Source organism: Chlamydotis macqueenii, chromosome 3 (assembly GCF_036417535.1).
Source record: "Chlamydotis macqueenii isolate bChlMac1 chromosome 3, bChlMac1.mat, whole genome shotgun sequence".
NCBI lineage: Eukaryota > Metazoa > Chordata > Aves > Otidiformes > Otididae > Chlamydotis > Chlamydotis macqueenii.
This window is the reverse complement of record NC_141558.1, coordinates 87192070-87208310: the sequence shown is the minus strand read 5'-3', so window position 1 is coordinate 87208310 and position 16241 is coordinate 87192070. Positions and strand designations below refer to the sequence as shown.

The following is a 16241-nucleotide window of genomic DNA, read 5'->3' as shown; positions in this document are numbered from 1 at the left end:
GAAAAAGAAGGAGGCAAACAATGCCCGAGCAGTCAGGCTGTGCCATGCTCCCGTGACGTGGAAGCAAACCCCACCCAAGGGAGGGAGGCCAGTCACGCTCATCGCTGCGACGAGCACGCACAGTTTGTTCACCATCCTGCTTAGCAAAGCAGCATCAACATCACCTCAGAGCATGGAAAGTTCCTCCTGGAAAAGGACTGCACTCAGACTGGAAAGACTGACATCAGCCAGGAGGGTGTCCGCTTCACTGCTACACCAGCAGGCAGAAGCCTAAGAAGCAAGCAGGCTGAGGGCTTAAAGGCAACTCCCACAGAGTTCTGGATGATTCAGAGCAGCAGACCCAACATCCACTGCCCCATGGACAACAGCAAACAAGGAACATGCTGCCAGCAGCAGTCGATTCAGCTTTCCCACTGAACTGGGCAGCACGTATGCTTGGGCCCCTCCTGTTCACAGGGAAGTTTTACTAAGGGGGACAGTGCTGTTACTTAAAGGTTGAGACTGAATTTAAACTTGAAGTATCATCTTACCTGTGTTACCTGGAGTAATGGAGTATGAGGAGATCCAGAGCTCACCCTTTCCATGGGCAATGTGGATTCCACAGTGGGGAGCATGGGGCAGGTAGACCTGCCACGAGTAACTGGTTGAATGTGGTGCAGCTCAGCGCTGCAGTCTTCAGACCTGCACATAGGGGCAATGCAGGGCCACGGTGAGGAGCTTTCCCTGCACGACAGCGAGTGGAGGTGGAAGGACAAGGCACAGCCAGCTGCTGCTGCCACCAGACCTGTGATGAGTCAGCTCAGGAGCCAGAAGCTGACCAGAGTCCCGCTGGCTGCATCCCCTGCACCCTCTTCCCCAGCACTGCTATTTGTAGGAGTGTTCTGCCCCAGTGTCCCTTTACCTGCCACAAGCACCAAGTTTCTCAGCTCAGCTCCATATAACAGCAGCTGTTTGGCTCCTGCATCACAGCTGGCCCTGAAAGCAACACAGTAGCATTTGCCCACTATTGTGTTTAGGAAGCACGGCAGGACAACAGCCAGTCTCACCAGCTGTCATCACAGATAACGTCTGACACGGTCCCAAAAAGCAGTCCAAAAGGAAGCTTCTTTCTGTGGAGCTTTCAATCTGAACCCAGCCCTTGCATTACTCGGAGAACACAATCTCCTGAGCTTGGTCAGGGGCAGAGCATAGGCTGCATCTTACATCTACCCCCTTCCTACCTCTGCTTCTCCGTCTCTGGCATACCCTGTTCAATCACACACCAACAAAGCTGTAGGCCATCAAGCTCTTCCAATCCTGCTTCCTCCTAAAGGCTTTTCTTACGCAAAGATGTAGAAACCAATCCTTTTATTAAACATGCCCAAGGCACCAATATTTCATCATATCTCTCTCCTACTCTATTACATGTGAATCCATTTTGTAGATCCCAGTGTCACTGGGCCAGGGACTATGATTTGTGTCTTGCTCCTAGGGAACTGGGAAAGCCAGAAAAAGGGAAAAGAGAGCATAAGCAGTACAAAACAAGAAGGATTTTCATGTTCTCATTTTAATGATCTGAGACCAAATTAATACCATTGCAGCAGCAAGAGTGAAGGAGCATTTCCCCAACACACTGCAGAAGTTCTGCAAATCAACTTTATTTTGGAGGAAAAAAAAAGCTATTTCGCTATTTAAACTAATTGTTTGCAATTCTTAAACAGGAAGAAAGACTCTTCACGAACCTCAACTTTTTCCCATTTCACCATTTCCTAGAAAAGGACCAAGGAACAGCTACTGTACAAACAGGATGGCAATAAACCTTTCTTAGCCTTCATACAAAGTTGCGGGCAATGGCTAACACTTTGGAGTACTCTCCTCTCCGTCGCAGGATATAGGGTATTGGTGTTTTTATTCTAGTCCCTACTGGATTTCCGTTGTCTTCTATGAGTACCACATTGTTGGAATCAAATCTAGGAGTCATGGAGGGGCCAGGCATCTTGTGTCCTACAATCAAAGCCTTCTTCTTTTCTCCTTTGATAGCCAGAAGGATCTTATCTCCTACTTTGCCAACTCCGGTCTTGTTGTACACGTGGATACATTTTGGTGGCCGGTGGTACGGCGTGTTCCCCAAGGCGCTGTTGTCTACCACTCGCACGCGGGTGAGTTTCTGTATTGCTTGGCATGCTCCAGTGATGCTAGCAAAAGACAGGAAAGAATGAGACACAGATCTCCTCAATAATCCTTGGGGAGCAAGGACAAACCCAGCACAGGATCTTGTCATTACACAAATCACTCAGAAGGCGCCAGCAACAAATACATACCATATGCGTGACGCATTAACTGCATTCAACTTGCTCTTTGAAAGCCAGATGCTACTTTGGGCTTTGCACACTCCTCACTAAATGTCAAACATAAAACGACCGTTCTACTCTGAAACAGAACTAAAAGATGGCATGAAGAGTGGCTGGCATTTACTGGGCTTTTTGCGACTGCAGATTATTCCATTCAACTTCAATTTATAAGCAAAAAAAAAAAAAAAAAAAGGTGCTTGCTTTTGCTACAAATAGCCTACAGGAAGCTAAGACTCAAGTCAGGTTCTTTCAATCCTGTACACAGTCCCCAGCGATAGGGACTTTTCTGACCAATCTTCTTTTCAGCGAAGTCTGTAAGTGTCCCTCATCTTATCCTGCTCTCAGTGAGACCTCTGAGGTCTTGTTGTGGCTGTGCTAAGCTGCCATCAACTAGAATCTAACAGATCATCACCTTCCCCACGAGGGAGGAACCCAGAGAGATGTAGTCTTTTCTGCATCTGTTTGCTCTGTGGGATTATCAGGAGTAAGAAATAAACTGCACAATACTAAGTTGTTAGATCTGACTCTGAGCACACCTGGGAACAGCAGGAATAAACTGAGAAATACTTCAACCTCCCTTTGAGGAACAGCTATCCTTTTATCCACTTAGCTCAAATTCAAGTGGTTTGTTGCTTCTCTTCAAAGGACGCCCAAACACAGACGATCGGAAGAGCAGGAAGATCCTTTCTGCTGCAAACAACTGCTTTGCGGTAAGGTACTAGAAACATGCTGGCCAGACCGCTGCAGGAATGCCAAGCTGCTGTCAGCTAACTATTCAAAGAGACAGCATACAAAATCACCCTAACCGTTCACCTTGTTTCGCAGAGCAGAAGGATGTATAGTAAATAAAGACCAATGGGGACCACCAGCCCTTCTTGAAGACGAAGGATCTGAATTTGCATTGCTGCCTAAAAGAAAAGCAAGTCATCCCTTGCGTATCAAACACAGTGTGGACGGGCATCCGTTGAAGCAGACATTTTCACATGCAGTAAGGGAAGGCCAGCTGGGTCAGTCTGTGTTAGTCTAACTACTCCAGATGTCCAGTGCTGCCTTCCAAGATCTGTTTTCCACATCAGAGACCTATCCCAGCCTCCCCCTATAACCGGACACCTCTCTTTTCTCTCAGAAGTCACTCACCTCTGCAAGCAGCCACGCTTTCCCATCCCATCCCCTGGCAGAACTGTGCCATACCACACTGACTATCCTCTGCTTGCCAGGCTGTGGCTGCACAGCAGGGAAGAGGGAAGGGATGAAGCTGGAAAGGGACAAATGTCACAGGAAGGAGTAGGGGAAACCTAGGTGGGACCAAGGCCACAAGGCAGCAGTAGCAAACAACTGTAAGTGTGACTGCACAGGTACCACTAGAGTAACTGCACAAGGAGGACTTTTTCTTCCCCCACCTTTCTTCATTTCTGCCACAGTCTTGGAGCAAAACCCCACCACATCCAAAGCAGGCTCACCACAAAGGAAAGGTTTCCCCATTAAGACCGCTGACGTTCTGCAATAGCACTGCTCACCTCTGTGGACTTGGCCTCCCTCTCGCTGTCAGCGTATATACATCTTTTAAATGTCTACTGGCCAATGCTCTCATGCAGCCCATTTACCTCGAGATAGCTCCTGAGACTATCGCACAACCTAGCCCTGAGCATTGTCTTAATCCCCTCTTCAGACCACAGTCATGGGAATGACTATTCTCACCCTATAAACTGAAGCCCTGACCCTTCAAAGAGCTGTATGCTAGAAATTCCCCATACCTGCACTGAGCATACTATGGGATTAGGCTCTAAGATTTGTGCAAGGCATTGTAAAACATGAGGTCCATAAATTTAAGAAGCTTTAAATGCCTCGAGCCTGGAACAAGGGCCTAAAGAAAAATAACAAAATGGGCACTGTTAAGGTACAAGGCAATATTTTTTCAGGTTACTCTTGTTCTAAATAACTGAAATTATAAACTCTGGAATAATTTTAAACATGTAATTGGCTTCACATCAGCAGGGGTCATCATCTGGCTGTTGCTTTTTTGGACTTGGCCGAGAAACACAGGCACTTTCAACTTCAGTGCGCAGGCCCTTGCATTAGCCTCCAAGGCCTAAAAGCCTCCTTACAAGCATACAAAAACGCAGAGTTCAGACCACGCTCAGACTGCCAGGAACCTGTATCTGTTACGGTGTTTAGGCTCACTTTACAACCTGTGAAGAGAATACTAGGAGAGTCTGTTTTATTATATTATCCTTTTTGAATTAGAAATACTGTATATTATGCTTGACCTACTTAACAGCATCTCTTTCAATCAGGAAATTCTCCCAAGATAACAAAAGCAAAAGCAGGATTTGAAAATTACCTGAAGTGTCGCTGGATCACTGTGTTGCTTAGATGGGTTAAGGATAAACCAAATCGCCCATTCAAGAGAGCCATTTGGATTCTGGTAACACACCCTGCATAAGAAACAAGAGAATTATGAACTCTGGAAATGGGGCAAAATTTGTTTCACTTCCTTTTCCTTATGTGAATCACACACTAGCACCTCTTTGGACGCCGCAACCCACAGCATGCAGTGCTAACAGCATCTGCAGCACAATACAAAGCAGATCAACAACTCCTGCCTGAATTCAGCAGACAGCATAATTCAGATGGTGTAGACTACAAAGCTGAATTCAAAATCACTGCACTGCAGCTTCCTGCACACAGAGGTAAGGGCCCTTCTGTGTGCACTGTGAAGCATGTAACAACAAGCAGGTTTTAGAATTTTGGATGTGAACCAATTTAGAGGCCGTAGTGACCAGTAAAAGTTATCATAGTTACTTGTAAAAGCTACCAATGTTACCTATAAAACGAAGCAAAAAGCCAAAGATACTCTGCAGACTGGCATCAGAGCTTCAAGAAACAATCTGCCAGACAAGACAAAGCTCTCCTGGTGAGGGCATGCTCCCTCTTAGCATGTACAAGGTGTTCAGCAGCCTGTGGTTGAGACCAGAATCACACCTCTGCCAGCCTCGCTCTGTTAAGGCTGCCCAGATGAAACACTTCGCTGTAACTTTACGGTGCCTGCTCAACCCAAACTGAACCAGCACTCCGACGGCAGCAGAGATGGGTTTCAAGGGTAACCTCTGACCGAGTTTCACCACACTCTCCTCCCTGACTACATCTATGGCGGTTCCCTAACCTCATTCTGTCAGAGTGATGGGGACCAGCTTGCACGTGCAATCGTAAAGGCTTATCTGAACCCAGATCATTTGGCCAGACATTAGTTAGGGAGTGACGACCCAGGAAGCTACGCCGGCAGATCTGAGCGAAGGGAGAAAAGAATACGGACCTAGAGCCAGTCTTCTTTCAGGCCAACTCAGGTAGAGCTAAGACTTTCCAGCTGACTGCAACTACCGCTGTGTGACACTGCTTGCTTAGACCTTGGCAGTGCAACCAACACGTGCTCTGCTTCTCTCCTTTCTAAAGTAAACATTAAAAATACATTGACCTCTTATCTCCCTTTGCCAGTTCTGATGAGCTTAGGGCCAAACTGCAGCAGTACATTGTAAAGCCGTTTTCTTAACGTTTCTTTTAAAAACAAAGCTGACCTAACTTCTCCAGAGGAAAAAAATAGCCACAGAGCCTTCTGACAGACAATGCCACAGCTGTTCTTCTACAACCATGTAAAGCCCAAGCTAAATCTTCACTGTCTTTATTGTTGTTTTTCTTCCTTCCTCCCCCCTCCCCCCCCACCCCGTGTGTTTGCTTACTTGGGGATATATGTATTTTTTAGGGTTTGTGGTTGTCCTAGAGAGGACAACCTGACAGCAAGAGGAGAAGTACTGGAGATGAGCACCACAGCAATTTTGTAGCAGTGCTCCCTGAGCAAAGCACAGGTTCTCAAATAGGCGGCAACCCATCTCACCTGTCACACAGGCAGGCTTGGAACAGAGATCAGCAACAGTCAAAGTTCACATTTATTTGCTAAACAAAGCCACTTTTCAGTGGGGTAGGTCTCGAAATGAGTTCACAGCTTCCCTTCAGAGCTCACCTGTGCTGTTCCCTCTCTGAAATGAGATTCCAAAAAGGCTGTGTTTTGGCCACAGCTCCTTACCTGTGGCTCTGTGACCCTTACAAACATAAGGCCCTGCAGTACTTACAGTGCTGCCAGCACCCAGGCCTTACTGCTGCTAGGATTTCCAAGAACATTCACTACGCTGCCTTGCTGTAAGCCCACACCCTGCATTGGCAGGGAGGACAGCCTGTGTCCCGCTCTGTGCTTGGGTGTACAGTTTCCCCGTGTGAAACTCAAACCCAGCGGATAATACTGCTCCTACTTCCTCCAGAATTGCACGGAATACTTAGATCCTTCTAGAAGACCCAAACAAGAAGCAGCGAGTTGGCCTCTCTCTTGTCTTTTATGGTTCCTTCCCAGGGAGTCCAGCTGTCTTCCCTTAGCAGGCATCGTGGCCTCGGTGGCAGAAGAGGATGGGCCTGCTCATCCTCACCACTACATAAGACCAACAGGAGAGGTCTGCTGGCTCGTGGCAGGGCAGGCACAGGTCACACGCTACCTGGCGTCAGAGGGACAGCAACATCATGACCAGCGTAGCTAGATGTGTCCAAGGACACATGTCAGAGTCCGAAAGCGCTGCTTAAACTCTGAACTCACTCTGCGCTCCTGGAAGGAGTCACTGTTTGTTTCTACCCTGTGGCAGCAGTGAAGGTTTGAAGTTACAAAACTGCCGTCAGAAGCATCAACAGCATTAAGTGTCCAAGGATTGTTTATTTTTACAGATGACTCAGTACTCCCTTCTTTGCTAAGAATTATTCCCCAGCACGTTAAGATGTGTCACAAGCTAAGAAATGCAATGATTGATTATTTGGTATGAAGCGTCCTGTTAGCAACTGACTAAACAGCGGGGATGCTTCCAATTAGCAGGAAGGTTCAGAGTGGAAGGAAGAGAAGAACGCATCGGTGGCACGGAGTACAGCATGCAAGGGTGTAAGTGAGTTCACAAAGTGTGAATCACATCTTCAGCTATCGTAACATGCCAGCTTGCCTTCTAGAAACAAACAGCCAACCGTTTGGGTCTGTTTCCCGGTGCTCCTCAACCAGACCCACTCCTGACTTGCTCCCTCTGCGACTGTGAACGGGGCACTTGATCTCATCTGCCCTCCACTTCCCCCTCCGTGAAGCAGCTAATTACTAAACTCCAACAGGCCCAGAACGCGTTCACCCTGTCACACTGGGTGCTGCCACACGAATGCTCCGAGTTGATACCAAAGTTGAAGAGCTGCTATAAAGCAATGACAGCCGTCAGCCCCAGTGGAGCCAGCACCCCTCTCCTTCCCAGCGCTGATGCTTCCTCACACCAGCAGACCTTAAAAAGGCTCTGGGGAGGCTGCACTTAGCACAGGGAATGCCTGTGACCCGAGTTTGTTTCTGAGGGTGGTTCTCCCATGGCTGTCTCTGATCAGGCTTCAGCGCTCAGAGGTATATGGGAAGAGTATCCCCATAAGCCTCAAGCACAGGAAAATTTGCAGGAATTCCCAGAAGTCTGCTGTCAGTACTGCCCAACTGATACAGGAGTGCACCCTACAATACCCTGGACAGGCAAAACACCACCACTGCTTAGTACTTAGTCACTAATACACTCCTGACCAAAGAATTATCTTGGAAGGGACTTCTGGAGGTCACCCAGTCCAATCTCCCTCGCAAGCAGGATTAGTTTACAAGTCGTTCACACTAAGCAAGATCAATACTTAAACAGACACTATCCTAAAATGAAATGCCCAACACAAAGACAACTACTGATATATCATAGGCCACATGTAGCTGCACCAAAACAGTGATAAAGAATCATGCAGAGCAACCTCTCTATCAGCTCCTACCCCACTGCCCCCAAATTCTAGCAGTGGCTCCATCTCATGATTAGAGAGACTAATTTCTTAAAACCAGAATCGTAGAGATGCTTTGCTTCTCTCTGCTCCACACACCAGTTAAGACTTAGTACAGACCTCAGACTGAGTTCAGAGTAAGATTCAGAAAGGGTGAAGGTGCCTGTTAATCAAATATTCACTAAAATGACCCAATTTCTACTTCACTGAATAGGTCTGAGCATGCAATACCTGCTGTAACAAACACTCTCTTCTCAAGGGCCCGTCAGCCGTACTCCATTCAATGCAACAGACCAACATCAAATTCTAATACCGCACCACAAAGCAACTCTTCACCAGCTATAAACCTGTGGGAGTTATTTACCCACCCCACCATTTTCAAGTGCCATACTGAAGCTACCACCTTCACTGTTCTCCCTTGAGATTATATTTACTGTAATCTTGAGTGGTTTTTGAACAGAGGAGTTCTGAAAAACTTCATCCCAGCTAACAGAAACAGGCCACATAAAATACTTTCGTCAAACGCATGCAAACACGTGAGTAGACCACCTCAAGGAGCTGATACAAAGCAAGGACATCTTCCAGACAAGGAGGACAGAATTACGTACTCACTTTGAATCAATGTGTTCTCGTTCTGTTTGGGGAGGGGGAGGGGGGGGGCTAAGGTGGCAGCTTCTGTAGGAAACTGCTAGAAGTCGCTCCCCTTTGTTCAGTGGAGTCAGCCAGGCCTACGGCGGACCCACTGCTGGGCAAGGCCGAGCCGATTGGTAGTACAATGTTCCATGATAACGCCTCTGCGATAACGTATTTAAGAAGGGGAGAACGGGAAAAAAAGGGGAGAAGATGTGAAGCACCTGAGTGGGGCCAGAGAGGGGGAGGCACGAGCCTTGTGGACCTTGCAGGCCTCACCCTCTGGCCTCCTGCCGGGCAGCCGACTGGGCCCAACTCGGCCCAGCCCGGCTGCAAGAAGTGGAGAAGAGATGAGAAGTGAATGAGATGTAAAAAGGATCCTGAGAGGCATCTGCCAGCCTGTTGTGAGGAACGGCTGCAGATGCCAAGGTCAGTGAAGAAGGATGGGGAGGAGTAATGCGGCTCCTGGCCAAGATTCCCCTGCAGCCTGTGGTGAAGACCATGGTGAAGCAGGTTGTCCCCCTGCAGCCCATGGAGGTCCACGGAGGAGCAGAGATCCACTTGGAGCCCGTGGAGGACCCCACACCAGAGCAGGTGGAGGCCTGGAGGGCTGTGGCCCATGGAGGGCTCGCTGGGGCAGCTGTTCTGGAGGGACTGCACCCCGTGGAAGAGATGACCCACGCCGGAGCAGTTTCACGAAGGACTGTGGCCCGTGGGAGGGACCCCACGATGGAGCAGGGGAGGAATGCGAGGAGTTCTTCCCCCGACAACGAAGTAGCAGTGTGAAACAACGCATGATGAACTGACTGCAACCCCCATTCCCTCTTCCCCCCTGTGCCGCTTGGGAAGGGGGGGAAGGTAGTAGAGATAATGTTAAGCCCGGGAAGAGGGAGAGGTGGAGGGAGGTTATCTTGTTCCCTGTCTCATTCTCCTGCTAGTTTTAGAAATAAATGAGTGTTTTTCCCCAAGTCGAGTCTGTTTTGCCTGTGATGGTAACTTTAAGGATTTCTTCCTGTCCTTATCTCAAACCTTGAGCCGTTTTTCTTATATCATCTCCCCCTGTTCTCTCAGAGGGTGGGGGGGAGTGAGAGAGAAACCACGTAGTCTGGTCCCGATCGGGGCTGAACTACGACACAATGTCAGGGCACACAGTACCAAGAAAGGAAGGCCTGTGTTCCCCCAACACACATTCCCACCACCTCCCTTATGCTGGCTCCAGCATTCATGTAAACCACAGTTTTCAGTTAGATCAGTTCCCTGATCCAGCTCATTCCACAGCTGCAGGAATGCCATTGCGAGGGAATGTGGCAGAACACAAGACTGGGACTTCTCCTTTCACTGCCAACCCAGATTTACATCATGACAGTGGCTCCAGAGAAACACCAAGAGATTTGCGCAAGGAAAGGATCTCTGTCATTTCAGCAACAATATTGATGTGCTTCACAAGAATGGTCCGTACGAATCTGCACTATTAACACAGCCATGGGAGTGCTAAAAAAAAGGTCTCCATCTGAACACTCAAGGGGCCAGTGCAATAGCTCTGACCAAGTTTTTAATCAGTGGTGTATACCTTAAAAAACAGCCAAGCTGACATTCATACCCTGCCTGCATCCTAGAGTAAACGTACTTTTAAATAGTGCTGTTACCTAGCAATCCAGTATCACTTTCCTTTTTAATCACAAGTTTTGAGAATGACACCTGCTCCCTAGATTCCCAAGATCTGTAGTTCCACAGCCATTCAGCTATTTATTTTCCTTCTTTCTGCTAGTAACTCATCCACACAAACAGTGCCCAGGGTAAACCAACGGATGTTGCAAAGCAAATCCTGAGGCCTACTACCCAAAGCCTGCTGTCAAATATACAAAATAAATCAGGAAAAAATATTCTTCATTTTAATAGAAGTAACCTGACCTGCACAGTCAAACAGTGGGGGCCAACATCCCCTTTATTCTTCTAAGAGACCAAAATAGACATGCTCCAGGCACCACAAAGATTTGAACTGCATCTGTCATCCATCATTAAAATGCAGGAAATAAATCCAAGACAATATGCGCGATGCAAATACCTAAACCCCTACTCTGTCACTGCAGGTTTATTTATAGACCGTCTGCCAGGGTGAGCTACAAGAGCCAACTGTGAACTACGGGACTCAATCCATTCACAGCTCTCCTCACAAAGGAAACAATGTGATTAAGGGCTTGCGTGCGTTAAAAATACACAAGATATTCATTACCAAGGCGTAATTGGTTTTACATTAATGACAGCCAGAAAGGCCAGGATTCACAAAGAGGAATTAAGTCTTTTTCAATTCAGTTTATGAATAGGATTAGCTATTAGACGGGATATTTATTGATCCAAGCCACCAACAGAAACTCATTACAGGTACATCTGTTAACAATTTTGAAGCAAAATACACTAACCTAATTTTCCAGATCACTATCAGGAAAGGCAGATGAAAAAAAGAGCTGAATACCTTTAATGGAAAACTTGCTTTTGACCTTTTAAGCATCCAGAAGCCTCAACTCTAAGGTACTTACGGCTCTTATCGTTTTAGTATCTGAGCACCTTAAACCGTTCTATACATTCACATTCACAGCACTGTACTAAAATAGGAAGGGATTATTCCCAGTGCACCAGCAGGAAATTAAGCTACAGAGAGGACGACTTCCTGTGTGAGGTCAAAGGAAAGGAGCAGCAGAACAGGTACGTAACCCCAGAAGCTCTGCTCTGGTAAGGTCCATGGGGCTGGAGGTGAAGCCCAGCAAGGTCCCTCCCTGTCTCTGCCTTCCAGAATTACACGTCAATTCAGAGAACAGCCCACACTCCCGCAACTTAATGCTGCTATCACCTCTCAAATGTCTCTTTACTACTTCTAAAAGCATTGAGGTGTCAGGAACAGCACAATAGGTGGCAAGCCACAAGACCAGATTCTGTTCCCAGCTCTGACCTGGGTGACCAGGTCCCAACCAGCAAGGTGCGATCACAAACCAGATAGCAGTAACCGCGCTGGAATGAGCTGTGGCAGGGAGGAGGACACAAACAAGAAGGAAGAGAAGGTGAGGAGCTGTGGCTTAACCATAAAAAAAAGTCACGAACCGCTGACCTAGCGAGCAGTTCACAGAACAAAGAATGATACTGGCTCCAGGCCTTCCTGATAAAGCTACACCAGAAAAGGATGCCTAATAGAGACAGAATTCAGGCTTCAGAGAAACCTAACGTGGAGACAAAGGTGCACAGAGCTACCTGCAGCTTTGCTGGAACAAGCCTCTCACTCCAAAACTTTATCAGTTTCTCTCCTTCCAAACAAGACCCTCCCAGGCAAGCTTGGGGAACTTTCAAACAAGGCAAGTGAACACAGCTCAGATGAGCACCTGTGTCCTGGTTGTCTGTCTGCTTTTACTACAAGGAGTAAGTCTTTCACTCTTATAAGAAACCTGTCACGCAATCGTCTTCCCCAAATTGCCTCCCCTTACTCACTGGACCTCCAAAGGAGTTTTTTTGAGAATAACTAGCGAAGCAGAAACTAGCGCCCACACTTCCTGAGTCCCCATGACACACATGAGTAAATGCCGCACTTGTCAGGGCACGGGAATTTTGGTCCGACTTTGCTGCATGACTACTCCTACCCACACAAGCCTAATCCCAGCAGCACAGCCTCACATGAATTCTGAAGCAAATGAACATTCTGAAGGACACATGTGCAAGAGTATCAGAATAGACTGTGTTTTCCTCCTCTCCCAGGCTAGACTGCAAGGGCATGGGCTGAAGCCCAGCGGGAGCAGAGGGTGCTGCCTGTTGGAGAAGCAAGATGCTGCCAGTCATCCCACCTGCAGTGCTCTGTCTGCAGATGACACAAAGGCTCCAGGCTCCGCACAGCCCAGGCTCCGTCTCCCAGCTGCTTCTGCAAGATGTCACAACTATCTGCCCTGCTGCCTGCCACTCAACCCACACGCCATCTTCAGGGCCAGCGTTTCTCAGCTTTTTTAGAGCAGCACCCCGTCCTTAGTTTTCAGACGTTTCAGGCCCTCTGCACACAGCATCGGCGACGCCTGCAAACGGCTCCTTACGAGGGAGGGGCAGCAGGGCCGGCACCCGGGGGAAGGGAGAACCCGAGCAGCCCAGGCGCCGCAGGGCCCGGAGGCAACCACGGCAGCCGCACACGCACCACGGCCTGCTCTCACCCAGCCTCAGTGCCCGGCGGTTGCGGGGGGGCCTGCCCGCGCCCCGAGCGGCGGAAGGCCAGCACCCCAGGAACAGCCCGGCCCAGCCCGGCGGCGGGACAAGGCCGCCCGCAGGCCGCCGGGTCCGCAGGCCGCGGCCGGCCCCGCCCGGGAGGCCTAAGGCCCCGCGACAGCGACGCCGCGCCTCAGGGGCGGGGCGGGGCGGCCGCTGCCGCACGGCTGCCCCCACCCGGCGCCCGCACCGCTCCGCTCCGCTCCGCTCCCCACCGCCCCCGCCTCCTCCCAGGGCCGCCTTTGCGCCCCCCACCCGCACAGAACACAAACCCCGCACCCCCGGCCCCCACCGCACACCTCCGAAGGGAAAGCAGGCCCTCCGCCCGCAGGCCCAGCGCGCATGCGCAGCACAACCACCGCCCGCGAGCCCCGCCCACCCCTGTGCAGGGCCGGCGCCTCCGCGCCCCGCCCACCCGGGGCCCCGCCCCTCTCCGAGCCCAGCCGAGCCCGGCCGAACACAGCCGAGCCGGGTGGTCGCCGCTCGCTCCCGTGCGCGGCGAAGCCCGGCCCAGCGCAGCGCGGTACCGCAGCGCCCGGCCCAGCGGAGCGGAGTGGCAGCCTGGGGGGAGCCCGTCCGCGCCTGACACGGGGTAAGCGAGGCGGGGTGCGGTGCGGTGCGGTGGTTGCGGCTTCTCCAGGCCGTGCGGGCCCGGGCCCTCAGCCTCGCTGCTTGCCGGGGCGGGAGGGGGTGGGGAGGCCAGCGGCCGCCCCTCGGGCCCTCCTGAGGCCGGAGTGGGGCCGGGTCGCGCGGGGCGGCTGTTGCGCGGAGCCCCGCAGCGGGGGCGGCCTGGGGCGGGGGGCGCCGGCTGCCATCTTGGGGCGGGGCGGGGGGCGCGCCCGGGTGCGGCGGCTGCCGGGGCTGCGTTGGAAGCGGGATGGCTCAGGGCTTCCCGCCCGCCTGCCCCGCACTCCCGTCCTCTGCCCTCTCCCGGTGCCCCGACCCTCGGGTACCGCCGTTTCTCCACCCTGGGGGTCGCCGGACCCGTTTCTGCCGGGTGGCACCGGCTGCCATCTCACCTGCGAGCCCGGTCGGGGGTGCTGAGGCCGCTTTTGTGCGTGCTGGGTCCCGGGAGGGCCGCCTGCCCTCCTCCCTGCCTCTCTTCCCCGGGCACCGCCGAGAGGGAGGGCAGCAGGGGTGTTTCAGGGGTGGAAACAGCAGGCGAATTTTTCTGATATGGCCCTGCCTCTAGAGAACTTGGCAAAGAGCTTGTGTCTATGGTCACGCAGCCAAGCAGCCCCTTTCTGCTCTTGTCTTGATCACCAGCCCCTTCAAATCAGCACACCGTGGTTTTTTCCGCCCCCCTCCCTGTCCTGGAGTGCGCCTAGGATGTCTGTACGTAGCTACCTTCCGGAGGCATCACGCCAAAAATCTGTGACGTGGTTGCAGTCAGCCTGGTGGCCGTAGCAGGTTTGATGGCTCTCGGCTGGATGGAGACCAGGCGTTTGGAGAATTTGGGATTTTGGGCACCTCCCTTCCTCACCCTTCCCTTGGCAGCAAATGGCTGATCAGTGCAAGCTCGGGGTGTGCTAATTTAGTTGTGCGTAAGTCCACGAGGAGTCCCCTGCCCCTTATCTGTATGTTGCTGTGGAAGTGTCCTGCTCCATCGCCTCATCCTCTGGAGTAAGTGCCAAGGGAAAGCCACCGGCTGCGTGGCAGGAGCATCCCATTAGCAGCAGTCACAAAGCCACTGAAGGGTTGCGTGGCACAGGTGCCTCTTGGATGGTCTTGCAGATGCCCCACCCAGGCATGGGACAAAGCCTTTGCAAGTGCATAGCAGGGACCGGTGCCCTTCCCCTCCAAACAGCCGTGCTGTGTGGCCCCTAATAGCCTTTTATTCCCTTAATGCTTCTGAGAGAGCGGAAAGTCAGCCACGCAGCTTCTAACAGGCTACAGGAGGACTCAGTTCAAACCAGAAATAGCAAAGCATTAAGGACAATGGCTTCTAATGATGCAATTAGCTGGTATCTACCTAGGAAAAGCCTTTTTCATCTTGAGCCTTTTAGTGGTAGGAATATGCTTTCTTTACAGGGTGGTAAGTCCTTTCTGCAGCCTTCACCTGGATACCATTGGAGCAAGATAAACATGAAAGAAGATGCCTTTGAGGGGGTTGGGAAGAGACCGTTTGGCTCATGAGTGTGTTTTGTTGCACTAAGTTTGCTCTATTTTTGTCTGTTCCTGTCTTCAGTAACCTTGGAAGGAACTGAAGCTCCTGTATTTTTCTGAGGGTGTCGGTTATCTTGTCAAAAAGTCATTGCTGTGAGGCTTTGCAATGCTCCGTTTTCTTCCCCTTTGACTGGAATGTGGTGCAACTATCCTGAAGTGTCCTGAAGCCATGAGTTCAGCCAAAAAAATAAAAATACTGAGTGCTTTACTTCATGTTTGTTGATTATTTAAAAAAAAAAAAAAAAACAACAACTTTTTTCCCCCTCCTTCTGGGCTTTTAAAATAACCTTGATTTTTTTTTTTTTTTAGCTTTCTTCAGCAATAAAATAGGCTAGGAACTTGCTTGTGTTTTTTCCGTAAGTTTTTACATTTAAAAAAAAAATCCTCATGAAATCACTTCATTCAGGGAACTAGGACTTTAAGAAAATCCCGGATAGAGTGAGATTTGTGATAAAAGTGTGAGAGCTGGCAGTGCCGAGGGCCTGCTTCTTGTCGGTTGCTAATTACACTTTCCTTGAGCCCAGGGTAGCTGGAGTGCCTGGGGTCACGGGGAGCCCTGCAGTGTCCTGCTGGCAGCTCCTCTGCCACCCTGCCCATCCATACCGAGGTGCATCCTATCTGTAGGCGCCCCATCTCCATCCTTGCAGCCAAGGTGAGGCTGTATGCTGGAGATTCGAGGTTTCTGTGGGCGGCACCTCCTGCTCCCAGAAAGAACAGCCGGGACCTGCGCTGTCTGACGTGGAGCCTGTACAGCCGTGAGGTCCCTGCTTTGTGTCGGAGGAGGCCCTGGGCGCAGAGTAATTGCGGTGCTGGTTATGGATCCTGTGTCTGATTTGCATATCAAAGCATCCGAGAACTCCGCGCGGTGGGTAACACAGGCAAGGATGCTAGGGCTTGCTGGGGCTGGATCTTCCCCGGGGCTTTTTGTGGTGCAGAGATGAGAAAAGATGATGAGAATGTTTGGAAAACGCCAGCCCACTGCCTCTTCTCCACACTACTTCTCACACAAGGAGGTGG

General features: G+C 50.6%; 2 protein-coding genes across 3 annotated transcripts in view; one reads left to right on the top strand and one right to left on the bottom strand.

Annotated features, from left to right (window-relative positions):
- Positions 1 to 1528: 1528 nt before the first annotated feature.
- MRPL14 (mitochondrial ribosomal protein L14) lies at positions 1529 to 13419 on the bottom strand. Its single transcript, XM_086745559.1, has 3 exons — positions 13358 to 13419; positions 4672 to 4765; positions 1529 to 2174 (listed from the first exon to the last, which is right to left on the bottom strand). The coding sequence occupies exons 2-3, from the start codon at positions 4743 to 4745 to the stop codon at positions 1811 to 1813; spliced, it is 438 nt and encodes a 145-aa protein (XP_086601685.1). The 5' UTR covers positions 4746 to 4765; positions 13358 to 13419; the 3' UTR covers positions 1529 to 1810.
- A 98-nt stretch (positions 13420 to 13517) lies between these two features.
- TMEM63B (transmembrane protein 63B) overlaps positions 13518 to 16241 on the top strand; it is a 48095-nt gene continuing 45371 nt past the window's right edge. The window contains exon 1 of one of the 2 annotated variants that reach the window (XM_086743982.1): positions 13518 to 13650. The gene's annotated coding sequence lies outside the window, so the exon portion shown is untranslated. The remainder of the gene's footprint in view (positions 13651 to 16241) is intronic. The other variant, XM_086743981.1, reaches the window with a different exon arrangement.

Bases quoted from the DNA above. Each gene is read 5' to 3' on its own strand.
- MRPL14 (XM_086745559.1), bottom strand. From the start codon at position 4,745: ATGGCTCTCTTGAATGGGCGATTTGGTTTATCCTTAACCCATCTAAGC. The intron at 2,175-4,671 runs GTAATTTTCAAA...GTCTTTTGCTAG, and splicing joins GTGATCCAGCGACACTTCAG to CATCACTGGAGCATGCCAAG.